General features: G+C 37.8%; 1 protein-coding gene across 1 annotated transcript in view; it reads left to right on the forward strand.

The window, feature by feature from the left end:
• Positions 1-15,810, forward strand: part of DIP2A (disco interacting protein 2 homolog A) — a 95,402-nt gene that overhangs the window by 23,228 nt on the left and 56,364 nt on the right. Inside the window, exons 5-6 of the mRNA XM_026852424.1 lie at positions 7,922-8,041; positions 13,417-13,662. Of these exons, the coding sequence (XP_026708225.1) occupies positions 7,922-8,041; positions 13,417-13,662 (366 nt within the window). The remainder of the gene's footprint in view (positions 1-7,921; positions 8,042-13,416; positions 13,663-15,810) is intronic.

Consider the following 15,810-nt stretch of genomic DNA (forward strand, 5'->3'; position numbering starts at 1 on the left):
TATCAATATCCTCATCACATCCTGTTTCCATTGTTACTTTTTCAGTGGCTGAAGTACACTGTTTCCCTGTGAAATTCCTTGTCACAATAGTGAGAAAAGGCAGGTGTTTGGAAGCTTTTCTCTCCTAAATCCCTTTGGACCTTTAACTGGAATTTTTTCTGTTTGTTTTCCAGAGTAATTATATGTCTTGGGTTTGGGGATGAGAAGTGCGAGTAATGACATGCACTGCGCATCCTTAATATGTGTTGGTCTTGCGTCACCTTGCTCTGCAACTGCTTGGGCATAGTGGCTATTGCATCATACTTGCATTGCTGACATTGCTCCAGAAATGGAGCTGATATGCCTGTATGTGTTCCTTATGAATAATTGAAGAATGGATGAGACTTCTTAAATAATCTGAGGATATATATGAACTCCTGGGAAAGATGATGTATTCAGCCACACAAAGAAGAAACTTTTGAATGTCAGGGAAGATTACATAGTATCAAAATTAAATAAATGACATGTTTAAGAGTGTGTACAAATTGGTCATTTAAATTTATTTTTGCTTTTCAAATGCGTCATCAATATAATTCTACTGTTGAATATATACTGAAAAAAATGCCAGATTTAATGGTTGAATTACAGCCAGAATTTCCTAGTTACTTTGTGACCAAGTAGGTTCCAAATAAATTACAAGCAGAGTCATGAATCTGATAGAAATTAATGTATTTAAAGTAACGTGAACTTGTTAAGCTACAGAAATAAAATCTGTGAAAAGAGCACAACTACAACAGGGAATACGTGGGAACCATTTGCTGAGAGAGCTAGGAGGGTCTAGAGCAGTACACAGACAATTTTCCTATCTCAGCCTCAGAGGTCCTATTTAATGTGCACTGAGGATACTTAAAACAGGAAACAAAACAAGAAACAAGTCAACAACACTGCCATATTACTGGTATTGTTTGGGGGAAGTTTGGCATAGGGCTCATTAGTCTTACAGTGAAAGACATGTATAAATGGGTGGATATTAGCAAGTTCAGCTAGCATGCGTGTTTATGAATAGATGTAGCTTTTAAATATTAGTCTGTCACTGTTAATTATCAGTGCTTCCTCTTTTCATAGAGTTAATACTTCTATGGCCTTGTTGATTTTAAAATCCTTTAAATGGACTGTCAGTGATTCTGAAGGACTGCTCACAGTCTCATTAGCCTAGAGGTTAGTCGGTGCTTTTATACCTCCGTATGAGTATTTCTGTATAACCTGTGTTCAGGCGATCCTGCCAGTGGACAGTTACTCAAGATGAAGCCTGATGTGTAGGGGGTTTGGATTATTTCTTGTACTTATCACTGGCCAATGCAAAACCCCTAGGTAGTACTTTATGTGGATTGCTGTGTCCTTTAGTGGTTTCCCGTCACTGCTCTTCTAACTCATGTTTCATTGAATATTCTTGCCTAGAATGTGTTCTTCACTTTGAAATTTAAACTCCTAGGGAAAAAGTTCTTACTTATAACACATATAACTGAATTTCTTTTTCCCATTAGTGATATGACAAGGCTTAGTGTGCTTGAGTGATATCAAAACCAAATAGTGGTGGCTTTATTTGACTTGATTTAGGTTAAATTTTGGTCTGTGCAAGGTAATGTAGATACAGCTTTCAGAATCCAGTCTCTTTTTGCCTTTTTCTTCTCTCTGATTTTTAGGAAAAAATTCTTCAGATGTATTTCATTAGTGGTTCTCTTCTTTATCTCAACTAAGGTGTTTGTTGCATGAGTTTTTACTCTTTGGAAGTATTACTATGATTCTAATAGATGTTGAATCATCTAGTAGATTTGAGTTTGAAAATGCTTCACGGTGTTGATGCTTTTTTATGGCTACTCATGCTCTGAGATTTATGTATATGTAGATCATGAATAGAAATGTTGACAAGATATCTCAGAAAACACTGAACGCTCAGAAAGCACTACTCCAAAGCAGCTTCACTTTGTTCCTCCCAATACTTTGGCATAAGAAGAGTCACATTTTGGCTTCATAAAGTCGTCCAAATTTATCTGAGAAATTCTAGCTATGCTGTGTTTTCTACCTAAAGAAGTCTACCACCAGCAGCTTGAAATGTTATTACCTTTTTGAATTTCCCTGTATGTTGACACACATTATGCGTTGTGAAGGATAAACAGCTTTAAGCTGTAATTCTGGACACTATTGCTTCTATCAATTGCAGGCCTTATTAATTCTTTAGACTTTTTTGGGGAGTGGAGGGTGTGTTGTTTCTTCTGTTTTTATTTCCTACAATCTTTATTTCTTTTTATCCTTTATTTGCATCTTATCAGTTCTTCTGTGTCCTTTTCAAGAGTAGCTGATGAGGGTTGAATGCAACTTTTCATAGAACAGGAACTCTTTCTGGAGCAATTATAGTTATTTTAGGACCATCAACATAAATTACTTAAAACAAGTAAGTGAAACAATTTTGCCTTTTTATGCAATTGATCTGCTATGTACTAGCTGTAAGTACTTTTTTTTATAGTTTCCCAGACTTGTTGTCCATTTAAATTAACTATAATGTTTATCATCTGCAGATTTTTGTCTTCAAACAGTAAATATTATTTTAAAAATTTCCAACCGTGAATACCATCAATAAATACTGTAGGCTACTAAATTACCTAAGAGATTCCGAACAGCAGTTAACCTTACAGTACTTTACCAAGGTTTTTGTGCTGCTTAATGTGACGGTGTGATAGAGAAAGTGAAAAATTCAGAGACTTTGCAAGAATTCATCTGTGGTAAGCGCTAAGACCCTCACTTTAGAGGACGCTTGGTGATGGGTGTATTACTGTTGCTGCTGCCTTTTCTTTCAGGTAGGGTGTGCAGTTTCTGGTGGAGGCACTGTGCCTTCTCCTGTGTTCAGTGCTGCTGCTGCCTGGTTTGGGGTAAGAACACAGCTGGTAAGCCTTTAGGGTGTCTAAAAAAGCTTTCCTGCAGGTATATTTTTTCTGTCCTCTCACACTTTCTTCTGGTTACTGTTCTTCAGCCTGTTGGATAAAAGCTGCAGTATACAGCCTCTTCTTCCAGCTTGCCTGGAGCAGGACACAGAGATTCATTTCAGGAGCTGCTCCAGACGAGGAGCAAGCCCTGTCAGCATGCTGGGATGTACAGCGGTTTGCCATATACAGCAGCGCGCTCTTTCGTTTCATGGGATAAACCTTGATCCCACACTGATCCTCTATGCTCTACCAGCCTTCCTGGAGCCTTTTTAAAAATTATTTTTGCTTTTTTAAAATTTTTTCTTTTACTGGCAATCCTTGTCACAGTGATGCAATCATACGGGACAGCGGTTTGCAGCAGCCATTTAGAGGCAGGCAGCGTTGATTGCTTTAGTTGCTGGTATTTGGAGATCTGTAAATAGAAGGGAAACTGGTCAACCTGTGAATGTCATTTTTTCTTCAAATAACTGTAGAAATTCTTCCACCTGTGCCTAAGGCAGGAACAAGAATCAGAGGCTGATAAACAAGCAGAGGCTGCAAACAGGAAAGAAAAATGTTCTTCTAATACCTGGAGGGTTTCGGGTGTAAGAGTTTAGGTGATTTGTAGTCCACAAACTATTTCTTAGTTTTCCTCCCCCATCGTTTTTTAAGGATATGTAGAAGGAAAGAAAAGGAGAATAGATACGTAAAATGGAAGAGGAGATTATGTGGTTTTACTACAACAGAGGAAGGAAAAAAAGTTTTGAATCAGTAATAGATTGTTGATGGTTGTTTGTAGCTTAACAAAGTATAGAAACTTAGAACTATTTTTTAAGACCTTTTTCCCTGCTTTTGCATGTATTTTTCAGCATATATATTTTTTTCCTGACTTTGGTACGTCTTATCTTCACGTTAATAAGATGCTGGACTTGCTGTTCATCGCTTTCAGTGTTCACTGTTGAACATTAGTGTTCCCTGTTGTCAGACACACGACACAATACAGATAGATCACATTTGATCTGGTTTTTAATGACTGTTTAATGCACTGAAGAACACTGAAGTCCACAGTTTTTGTATGTTAAATCAGTTTCACAGTAAATTTTAAAGAATTTAGTAATAGATAGTGGTAGAGAGCTACTTTTTGCAATTCCAATATCCCATTAAACTTTTTGGTAATTTGTGAATTTTTGTACCCTAAATGTTCTGTTTCTTTAAAATTATTTCATTCCTTTTACTTTTTTTAGTGGTCTCTTTAATTGTGTACATAGTGTAGAAGAGCTCTTAAAGGAAATGTAGAGTAGGAACAAACCATCCCAGGGAAGTGAAACCAATTACTGAATTTATTTGTCTGCGATGGTTGTACTCAGTTGTTATCCAAGGACAAGATACTAAAAGAAAAATTTCAAGCTGGAAACAGATCTTAGTAAGTACAGAAGAAACTGATGAGTTAAATCAGCGCTATAAAAATAAAACACGGAACAGAATAAAAATTTATCCTGACTGCCTGCTGGTTGCATTTTTATAATTTAATCTAGTATTTTCCAGGTTTTGGAGTGGGAGTTAGGAGGGCTAGAGGAGGAGGTGGTGCTGATTTTGCCCTCTGGAAACGGAATAAAAAGTAGTTCCCATGTTTGCTACCACAAATCTGTATGATGTTATGACCTGTCCCACTCTACTTTGTTAAAATGCCTCAACACACCCTTGCCTCAAGCTAGTCCCTTCCATTCCCTAAATACACAAATAGCTAAGAATGCTTTCTTTTTTTTTTTATCTGTTATGTTATTTGATGATTTAATGAATTTATATACATACTATAAATATCGTGGGGGGGGTTTCTGTCTTTTGGAAGACCTTTTCTGGAGAGAAAATATTTGTTATGTTCCCCTTCTTCCTACCAGATGTTAATGTAACATAAAAATAGCTTCTAAATTACATGGAGATATATGCACGGTTGAAGTGAATGCATCCAATAGTTACCATCGTTTTTTAAAAACATACAGCTCAGTTTTGAACTTCAGGTTTTGCTATGGAAATGTGTCCTGCAGAATGGCAAAATTGGCATTTTGCCCCTAGCTTTTAAGGCTGAAAAAAACACCTTTAATTTAAGTAATATTCTCAAGCTTATGGATAGCAGTAATGCCCTTGCTGCATCTAATTAATGCAGCAAAATAAGAACTGTGTTGAGTTCTGCTTAAACTTTCTGGACTTTCGTGAAATTAAGAGGTTTGCTTTGGGGTATTCATGAGAATAAACTGTGCAATGGTGGACATCTGCCAGCGGTGTGGGGGAAAGTCCAAAACTAAGGATCAGAAGAAATCAAGACTTGACAAAAAGCAGTAGTCTAGATGTGGGAAAGGGAGGCAGGGAGACATAGAGAGAGGGTAGTGAATTTTCAATTTGTAAAACATCTACAAACAACTCCTTGGTGTGAAGGACAGCAGTAAAAATCTAACATGGTGTCCAAAATTTAAAAAAAAAAAAAAAAAAAAAAAAAAATCTTGTCTCAAAAGATGAAGGTTTAATAAGTGATTTTTAAAATTTTTTAATTTTTTTTTCCCCTCAGCAGCATTGTCCTTGACCTTACAGGTTATTTGCACAAAAAGTTCTTATTTGAAGCAAACATCTACCTAGTAAATTCCTAAATCTTGTAAGAATACACAGTTTGTAAAGTATATTTGCATATATATTTTAAATATAGCACTGAGTAGATTATCTGGGGGGAGCTGCAGACTTAAGAAGCAGCATTGTTACTGCAAAGAACTAGGTGGTGTCCGAGACCCTACGCAACAAGGCTTATTTTGATTTTTCTGATCCATTTGGCCAGGCTGAGGGAAACAGTTCCTCATTTGGAGCTTCCTGATTTTTGGTTAAGAGTGGACTGGGTGTTTTCTGGCATTTCTTTTAAAGACTCTGCTTTTTGGTATTGGGGTTTTAACTTGCTTCTCTCATGGCATCTCTTTGTAATCATGTATTGCGGTAAATCGTGCTGTACAGTCAGGGACCAGAAGTTAAATGCCTGCAGTACATGGTGTGAATATGCTTAGGAGCGGGGCGGGGATTTTTACATGTGGAAATGGAAGTGTTCTCATCTAACACAGAAGATGTCAGATTAAGCTATGGTGATTTTTGTCTGATTTACCAAAGAGTAGAAGTTCTGAAAGTAAGTCATATGGCAGTATCTGTCGTTAGAGTTGGTTAGAAATATATTGCATGAAGCCTTCTCTGGCGAGGTCATGCTTCTGAGTTTGTGGGCAGCATTTGTAATCTCTTTTTGATATGGAGAATTAAATAGTTGTCCCCCAAGTGTCAAGTGTTTGTCCAGTGCCTTGAGACACAGCTGCCTTTAGAAAGTGCTTTGTGCCAAGGCTTCCTACAAGTTTACACAGATGCGCTGTGCTTTGCTGTTTCATAGCCTTTAATTCTTTGCGATGATCAAAAATCTCTTCTGATCTGTGTTAAAATATATACCCGTTAGCTTTCCCCTGAGCTATGTCATGCTTTGTTAAAGGTAGCTGGAATTGGTCAGCATATTTAAAATAAATTAGGAAGAACCTCATGCTGAGCATGACCAAAGCAGGTTCAGAGCTAGCACCAGAAATGGTATCTTATTTTTAAAAAAGGTACCATAAAATATGAAGCCTTAACTGTAGTTGTCATCAAGATTAATCCCTATAGGTATGGGGCAGAAAAATTACTTTTTTTTTTAGTAGTTAAGTTGTGTAAGTGTATGTATTTCACATATCTGAGTTTCATACTTACAGGTCTATCAACCTGTTATGTATGTGCAGCCATAGATGGATACTTAATGAAAGAATACATCTTTTGTTTTTCAAATTGAACAGTTTCATTCTGTAATTCCTGTATAGCAGCTTCCATGTATAAGAAATGTGGTAAGACAAAAACATAATCATAATACTTGCTTTTGGGTCCTTTGTAGCTATGTGTGAGTGTATACATATTGTACGTGGTTTTCTTGAGTTTGAATCTTGGGTCATAAGGTAAAGTATATTTTTGGTATGCCTCATTTCTCCTTGACATCTGTTCACTCCTCATGAATTTTCTTTCTACGTAAGTTTTAGCTTTTGACACCACTGAAATATATATATGTCAAAGAGAAAAATCTGCTGAAGGCAATTTAGAATTACTTGAATACATTAAATTTTATCTGCAGTGTGGTCTTGATTGTACACTAAATTCCTCTTTAATCTCAGTTTTGGTTTAAAAATAAGAAAAGTTAAAATATAACCCATGAGTACATTAGGGGAATTTTTGCTTTCAGGAAAGTGAAAACACTTTGTCTATTCCCTAATTCTTCCTATATATTTAATGTCTTCTATCTTTTTATTACCTGGATTCCTTTGTGAGAGCTTCAAGTATACATTTCTCACTTCTTTTACCCTTTGTGGATTTTGAGGAGGAAGAGTCCAATGCTGTTGCCAATTTAAATTATCTGTGTTGAAATTTCCCCCCCAAATGAAAATAAATCATTGCTCAGAACTAATGTATTAGGTATGCTGTAGCTTCAGTATTGATTTTCAAGGTGTTCTTCCTAAATGATACTTGCAAATCTTTTCAAGCTGATTTCATGAGGAAAATATGTCAACTTGACCCTGCTTATATCCTCCCTTAACTTTCGAAACTTCTGCTTCTGAGCTGAACTTTTGAGTGTATTTATTCCATCCTGTTAAATGCCAATGCAGGAGAAAGTTGTCACAGCTTTGCAGTTGAAAACCATGTTACTGTAGTTTAGCTTTGGACCTTTCTGCTGTTGAAGAAGTGCTGCTTCCTCTGAAGCTGAGAACCTGCTCCTTTCTGCCAGCTGAGCAATTGGGCTAAACAGGATTAAAGCTGTAAGAGCTGTCATGTGTGATTCAGCCTTTGGATTTGAGTTGTAAATGATGGCATTGATGTTTTCTGTGCTTTTAGAAAGAAAGAATGATTAAACTTAATCTCTTATTTTTGTTTGCTTGTTTTCTATGTAGATGTCCACACTGAAGCAGTACAGGCAGCACTCGCAAAATACAAAGAGAGAAAAATGCCCATGCCTTCAAAAAGACGGTCTGTTCTTGTGCATTCTTCAGTAGAAACATACACACCTCCAGGTATCTATTGAGTTAACATACATAAATCTTGCCAGGTAAATGTAATAGCAAAATAAAAAAGAAAATGCTTTGTTCTAAGTTGTATGTATGTTGCAGTAAACTTCTTCTATATTCATGTCTGTATTTCCTGATAATCGGGTGTTGGTTGGGTTTGTACTTTGATATCTTACCTCGAGATTTTTAGTGTCTCATCTAGAGATACTGTAGCTGCAAAAGGTACACTTGAAAGCAGTGACAGAGTGAACAGTTGCCCTTTATGCATTAAGTATGTTCTCTTACATAATGTCTTGCTTGGAAGAAGATAATCTTGGGAAGCATGACAGAGCTGTAAATACCTTATTTCATGTTGCATAAGATTCTTTTTTTTATAGTTGAAGAAAATGCGAGAGCATTAAGTTGCTGCGTTAGCTTTCAGAACACTCATCAGATGGTTTCAAGTGTGAGCAATTTAGAACGTTCAGAAAATCATATGCTATAATTGTTCAGATTGTTTAGGTCAGAATGTTTTCTTTTTTTTGGGGGGGGTGGGGGGGAAGTAATCTTCCTGCTGTCTCACAATGAATTCTCTAGAGGTTAAAAGAATCTTTCTCAGATAACATGTTATGCTAGCAAGCCAAGTGTTTTGGGGCCAGTGTCTTGTATACAACGAAGAGGAATTTCCATAAACTCTTAAGTTTTGAATGATGTCCTCTTGTCTTTTTTAATGTGGCCTGGGAGTAGAGGCACACTGACCTCTAGTGCCCTTCTCCATCAATTCTGTTTCTTGTCCCCTTTCTGTAAAAGAGCAGGTCTGCTGTGCTGCTCTCTTGCTTCCTGGGCTATATCTCTTCTTTATGTTCTTCTCATTTAAAGGAAATTTCACTTTTCTTTGCTAGTCACACACTTTTGTATATTGTCCTTGTGGGTTCTCTGGTTATTTAATTAGTTAAGAAATAATAAGATGCTTCTGTAGTCTTATGTATGATCTTGCTTCACCCTTATGTTTTTGCCTGCAAGATATGTTAAGGTGTCATGCATTTTGATTAGCTTATTCTTTTATTACATATTTCTCTTATTGTATAATCTGAAGCCCATCAGGGCAGCCGTTGGAGCAGAGTGGTTGTCATGCTCTTGAGTTCTCTTGCATACATGTTGTTTTTATGTGTTAAAGTTGTCATGAACTGCATAAAGTGAAATCCTGGAGAAAATTAATGCATAGTGGCCATCTGTATACTGAGGCTTTGAGAGACAGGCCCTCAGGTTTCTGTTTATAGCTCTTCAAAGCAGTATTCCTTCTCACTCTCCACAATAAGCTCTGATAGAACAGTCAGCGGTGCATTTCATGCAGCATCACTCTGTCCTTTTCTCTCGTTCCTCTGGTGTGACAAATCACTGTGTGCTTGGAGTGACATATATCTTGATAAGAAAAGAACATGCCACTGTTCTGCCTAAAATTTGGTGTACAAAAATAGCTGGTCTCCAGAAGCTCAGCTGAGAGCAAAGGACAGCTAGGCTTTGCTGTCTCCCTTAGCTTTTAAAACTAGGAGGAATTTCCTTGCAGTTTTTCTGAGAGAACCAAAATACTCTCTTTTGAATACCTTCAGGACACATTTCAAGCAATGTCCCTGTGGTTACTGCTGTGTCCATTCTGCCTGAGGTCAGGGCTCTTCATGCTGCTCTGAAGGAACAAAGTCTTGAAGGGGGTTAAGAGACTATTAAAAAAAAAAAAATTAGATGCTGTGGGTAAAATGTTAGATTACGTGATAAAAGCTGGTCTACACACCTTCTCAGGAGCACAGAGAGTGGCAGACAGGGGAGCTCATATAATACTCTGCCCCAGTTACTCCCAGGCCTGTCCCAGGAGCCATCAGCCTGTCCCAGACCCATCTCCACAAGCCCAGAGGAGCACAGGGAAACAACAGGAGGTGGGAACTCAAGTTAAGGACTCAGAAGAAGGTCATCCTGTCCAGGTCCTTCCTAAGGCTCCTCTCTAGGCAAGAAACCCATCAAGACCTGTCAACACTAGAGCACCTTCTGGACTGAGGGGGGATGCTCTGGAGGGGTATAGGACACATTATAAGATGCAGAGCAAAAGTATTTGGGGACTGCATGGGATGTTTAGGTGAGGAACCACGGATGGGGAAAGGGGTAGATTTAGGTGATCTGTAGAGCAACAAGTGTGAGGAAAATAGTGGAGTAAGGGGATAAAATGTCTGGTCATGTATACTTGCCTGGGAATGCCCTGCACCTGACCCTGCAGTCTGTCCTCTCCTGTTACACTCCATTTCTAACACCTCTCCTGGGTGAGGGACTTTATATTCTGTGTAGGTGGAGTGACTGAGTCAGTCCGTGCTAACAAATGGAGTGGGACTTCAGCCTTGGGCATGTACATCTAGGTGCCAGCAACTGGGGAGACTGGGATCCAGGGGCAGCTACTTGCAGACCAAGTGCCCAGGCACAGGCTGCTGGAGGGTTGCACATTGTCTGTGTGTGAGCATATGACCTCCATCCTCTTCAGCCAGAGAGGGGAGCAGGATGAGGCCATGGAATTTGCCCATGTTTGTGTGAGTGTTCTTCTCTGTTTGTGCTGCTGGAGTGTGTCATCTTCCAATGTCCCTGCCCAAGTGGTTAGCAGAGAAGACAAGTATACTCGCACTGGGCTTTCTCAGGATACAGAACCACCCTAACTAATATATTCTGAAAGAGGAGTTAAGTGTCTCTGGGATCTATGATGCTGTTTCTAAGAGAAGATAATTTGTTGTGAGATGCCTTTATCTCTGCAAGAGAATGGGCCACTGGATGAATTCTGTATTCAAAAATATTGTGAGGACTTGCTTCAGCTGTATCGATTCACAAAAATAATTGTGTTTTTATGGGTCTGCCTTTATTTGCAAAGTTAGCTCAGCAGGAAAGATGTGAAATTGCAAAGAACCTGAGTAGTACTGAAGCATCTAGTTTTGTTGTCTTAAGCCATTAAACCGCTGCCTTAAAATCCTTATATTGGCCAAAGTTAATGCAATTAAAACCAGGCTTTTTTAGTGATTGAAATTTTGTTGCAGTCACCAGGAAGGAAGCATTGGAGTCTAGTCACAACAGTATATTCAAACCCATCTCCTGACCAGCAGTAATGGAACTGCTTTCATCAGTCATCCTTCCAAAAATTTTAATGTACTTTTGTTTTCATCCCATCGAGTCTCTCATCCTTCCCATATGGATTTCACATGTTCAGAACTTGAGCTGTAGTCTGGATGAAATTTTGGTCCAAAGGGCGGTGGTTTTTGTGGCTATCTTGGGTCAGCTCCCAGCCAGGAAGAGCTGCAAGCCAAGTACATAGCATTCTGCTCACAGCACATTGAGCACCATTAGTTAACTCTTGCAACTGCCACAGAGCTAGTTACTGATGTTATGCTGCTACTTTTCTGTTGTAATTATGTTTTGATGTTAGAATGTTTTTACTACAGATCCTTCATTTTTACACACAGTTAATATTTTGCATTTAAAGTGATTTTTTTTTTTCCCCTTTTCACTTATATAAGACTTCTGAAAGCGTAGAAATTTTATGGAGACTTCATTAAACTTCTGTCTGGATAAGGAGATACTGTCAAAAGTATGTATTCTTAGAGAAACCTGTTTTTTCTGTAGTTTCATTTCTTACTCTGAACTGATAGTAGATAGACAATGTTTTGGACTTGGGTTGTTTTTTTTTTTTGAAACCTGACTGTTTGTAACCCTCTCTTGTTCCGTATTCCTGGAATTGTTTATTTTTGCTTTCTGTCTAAAAGAAAGGCAAGGTTGCAAGCACTAAGGGGCAGGTTTGGCTCCTCTCCAGAAGCAGATGGAGTCAGCAGCCAAAACTACAACTGTGGCAGTAGACCAGAAATATCATACAAGGCACAGACCTAGGAATGGTGTTCCATCTGTATCTTCTCAAAGATCAGTTGTTTGTGTATTTTCCTTCAAAATTGTCATGTTTGACTAGGGATGTTCAAGTAATGAGAGATCTGCGATTCTAACTTTGAAAATGTCATTGACTTCAACCGACTTATGAAATTATTTCTGATTTTAGAGTGTTTAAGAGCAATTATTCATAAGATGTTGAAAATGTATACATTCTTGAAAAGCAGAAAATTAAACGCCTGGTAAATGAAATTTTTTGCCAAATAGGAGGAATGGATTTTTAATGTGGCTTCCACAAAATTTATATAGAATTGTATATAGCTGAACAGTGACATGTTCAGAGGATTTAAAAAATAAAAAAAAAAAGCCAAAAAAAAAGAAGCCAAAATTAATGTTGCAGAATTTATGAGGTAACCCACCCTACTATCACCCAGGATTTCCATGTCTGCAATGGACACCCTAACTTTTTCAGAAGCTGCTTTTCAGCTCCTGCTGACTTCTTCATTATATGTGACTTAAAACCGCTCTTAAGAAACTGACTTGATATGAACTTTATCAATATATGGGCAATGCATTGTTTTAGGAGCTTTCTTTTAATTTCGGGGGGGGGGGCATATAAAGATCGAGTTTTTAAAATGCAGCAATCTCTTTAGGAGGGCAGGATTTTTTTTCTGTAACAAAACTTCCTATTTTTCACTCAGTCAACAAGGATGTATTTTTTTGATATTTAGAAAGACTTTTTTATTTGTTGAGTGGATAATAAATGTGGAAAGATTGAGCGTCAAAGGGAAACTTCTGGAAAGTTGTAAATAATAGAATGATAATTAAGATAGGAGCCTTTATCAGACTTCTAACAGCAACAAATATCTAGATTGAAAAAATACTTTATTAAGCATGTCTATCCTAGTGCTAGTTAATACCAGTTTATTTGGTTAAAATACATGCTTTTAAATTCCTTTAAATATTCTTAGATTAATGAAATTACTCTTTCAATGAACTTTATAGCACTGTGCTTTTTTTAGTAATTCTCAAAAAATTTGTCAGAAGAACCAAAAAGTGAAGAATTCCCCCCTCCCCCCCTAAAAATAAAATGCCCAATTAAAAATGTAATGGAATTTATTCAGGTGGGATGAGATCCAATTTACCTGTTCAGAATGGAAATATTATTTCAATGGAATAGTATGCTCACTGAGCATGGTTAGTTAATGTACTGGGTACCTTGGGTAGAAGCCTTTTTTGAGTGTTAGGTCATTTCGAATAGAGGAGATAACTGAAACTTTGCTTCAAATATGTTCTAGCTATAATGTGTAGAAGTTGTTGCATTAACCTAAAAAATGGTAATGAGCAAAATTTGTGCATGTGAATTTACCATTTGCTTAATACATGCATCTCATGTGTAGCACATGAGAACACTGCGTGAAGAACATGGAAAAACTTCATGTTCCTGTCTGTTGGGTCATTCCCACATTACATGCCTGTCATCGTTATTTTAATCACAGACACATCGTCAGCATCAGAAGATGAGGGCTCGTTACGTCGGCAAGGGCGGATCACCTCCACTCCGTTCCAGAGCCATTCCAACGTAGAGCCCTGGCTTAACCGGGTTATTCAGGGCTCCTCCACCTCATCCTCTGCATCTTCCACCTCATCTCATCCAGGAGGGAAACCTGCTGCTGCTTCCAATACTGCTACTGCCACCACTGCTGCCACTGTGCTTGCAGATCTCATGGCACACACCCAGCTAGGTCAGTAAAGAACTGCCTGTGTGGTGGGAATAAAATCAAATTTAAAATCCCAAAGCAGAGCTAAACACAAAAGTCTTCACCAGAAGGTATCTGTAAATAGCCTTAAAATGTACAATCCACAGACCAGGTATGTATGATATGTATGTATTTAATTTAAACCAAATGAGTTGTTCATGAGATCTGAACATGCATTCTTCTTGGTAAAATGCTTGATTTATCAAGAAACTAAGGTTCAGTTTTACTGGATTCAAAAGCAGAATTTCAAAGGCATCATGTTTTTGGTGCATGCTTTCCAATCTGCATGTATTTACCATAGAGTAGATAATATTGGGTTGTGGATTTCAAACGTAACTCCATTGGTAAACACCAAAAAGACCAGAAACACATCCAGAATCTTTTGGAAAGTTACAAAATCAGAGTACGGACAAAGCTAGATTTCAAGCTCAATTGTGATTTTTTTCCCCTTTAATTAAAATTTAAGTCATGAATAGTTGTTTATTGTGAAACTAAAGTGAAAATGTGGAGGTACTGGTAAGCTGAAGGTTACTTTTTTGTCCTAAAATGCAGAGCACTAGTCTTGTGCTAGATTTGGTAGGGAGGGTCCACCATGGAAATAATTTCTACAATGTTGTTGTACACTGTAGTAAAGATTGATAGTGGATTTATGCATGTGCAACTGATCCATACTAATGTTAAATGATGGGATAAGACATAGAGGAGAAACAATAACTTTGTATTTCAAATTATTTTTTCCCAAAGTAATTCAGAAAAATGAAATGAATAATTATGTTTTTATTTCCTTTACGGGCTACAGCATGAAGGTCATGTGCTTCTAGTAATATGCAGTAGGCATCACATACATTGTTCCTGGACATTTCAGGTTTGGGCAGTTTTAGTGCTCTACTTACCTGACTTTATCTGTGACTGTATGCCTGCCTACATTATACGGACCATTTTTTCTGTTTTGTTAGAACAGGTTAGGTCAGGTGAGGAAAGCAGATTGAAATGCTTTAGATTTAAACTGAGTGTACAGACTTCTTGTGTACTTAGAGGTGTCAATTAACATGATAATTTAAGGCACAAATATATTTTACAAATACCCATTCATTTAGCTGGTCTAGCTGTTGCCTTCAAATTTTCCTGAAAGCCCAATCGTGTATCCTTTAGACTTCTCTGTTTAGATGATACAAACAGTTTGCAGTTCTCAGGCATGAGGCAGCTATTCATGAGAGGGTTGATTCTCTGTTTTTGCTGGTTTCCCCTCCGAGTTCCTTCTGCCTTATACTAAGTTTGGGATATCAGCCATAGTTTATAGTAGCTATTGGCTTCAAAACCTAACCAATGCTTGTAGTTTGTGACTGGGAGTTTTACCTCTTCAGATGCCTAAAGCACGTTGTGAAACAGGGAAAGGAGTATGAGCAAGCTAGAGCTTCTATGAAAGAGCATCCTCTGGATCTTCTGTGTGGCTTAAGTGCTGACAGAAACAGGGATTGACTAATTTTTCTGTGATTGACATCCCAGTTTTCACAGTGCAGGCAGTTTTCTGCACGTGGAGCTGGGATGGAAAGAGGTAGTAGCTGTCTTTGTGTTCTGAAAGAGCCTTTCAGAAGATGTCAGAGTCTGGGAAGAGCTATCTCTGTTTTTCCCACTTGCTTTTTCTCCCTGCTCTGTTTTGTATGGGGATCTCTTTAGTGTGGAAACCAAGTATGGAGAGGAGTTCTGGTACCTAAGCTTTTACAGGGCAAAACTTTTTTCCCCCAGCCTGCTTAGTGCTGTTGCCTTAGAAAGCTCCTGTGTGCTGAAATGTTGGGGTTTGGTTTGTGTCTTGCAAACTTATGGGCTGCATTTGGCTTTGTTTATTTTTCTGCACTTCATCAGTACTTTGTCCATAAACACAGTTAGAAAGATTTGCCTCTTCAGTTAACTTTTGTGGCTTTATTTCTAGTGAAATTTGTCCTGTTTGTACAAAATGTACCCATCTTACTGCCTTTAAGGAAATCTAAATTTTCATCTTCCCATTCCCAAGCTTGTTTATAATGAGAAATTTGCAATTTATTTTTTACTTAGTGGCTGTAAGTAAGATGGCATATGTCTCCACCTTGATTTGAGGGCATTCTGGATTTCACATTATGGATTTATAAGAATCAT

Source organism: Athene cunicularia, assembly GCF_003259725.1.
Source record: "Athene cunicularia isolate RWA chromosome 7 unlocalized genomic scaffold, athCun1 chr7_part1, whole genome shotgun sequence".
Taxonomy (NCBI): Eukaryota; Metazoa; Chordata; class Aves; order Strigiformes; family Strigidae; genus Athene; species Athene cunicularia.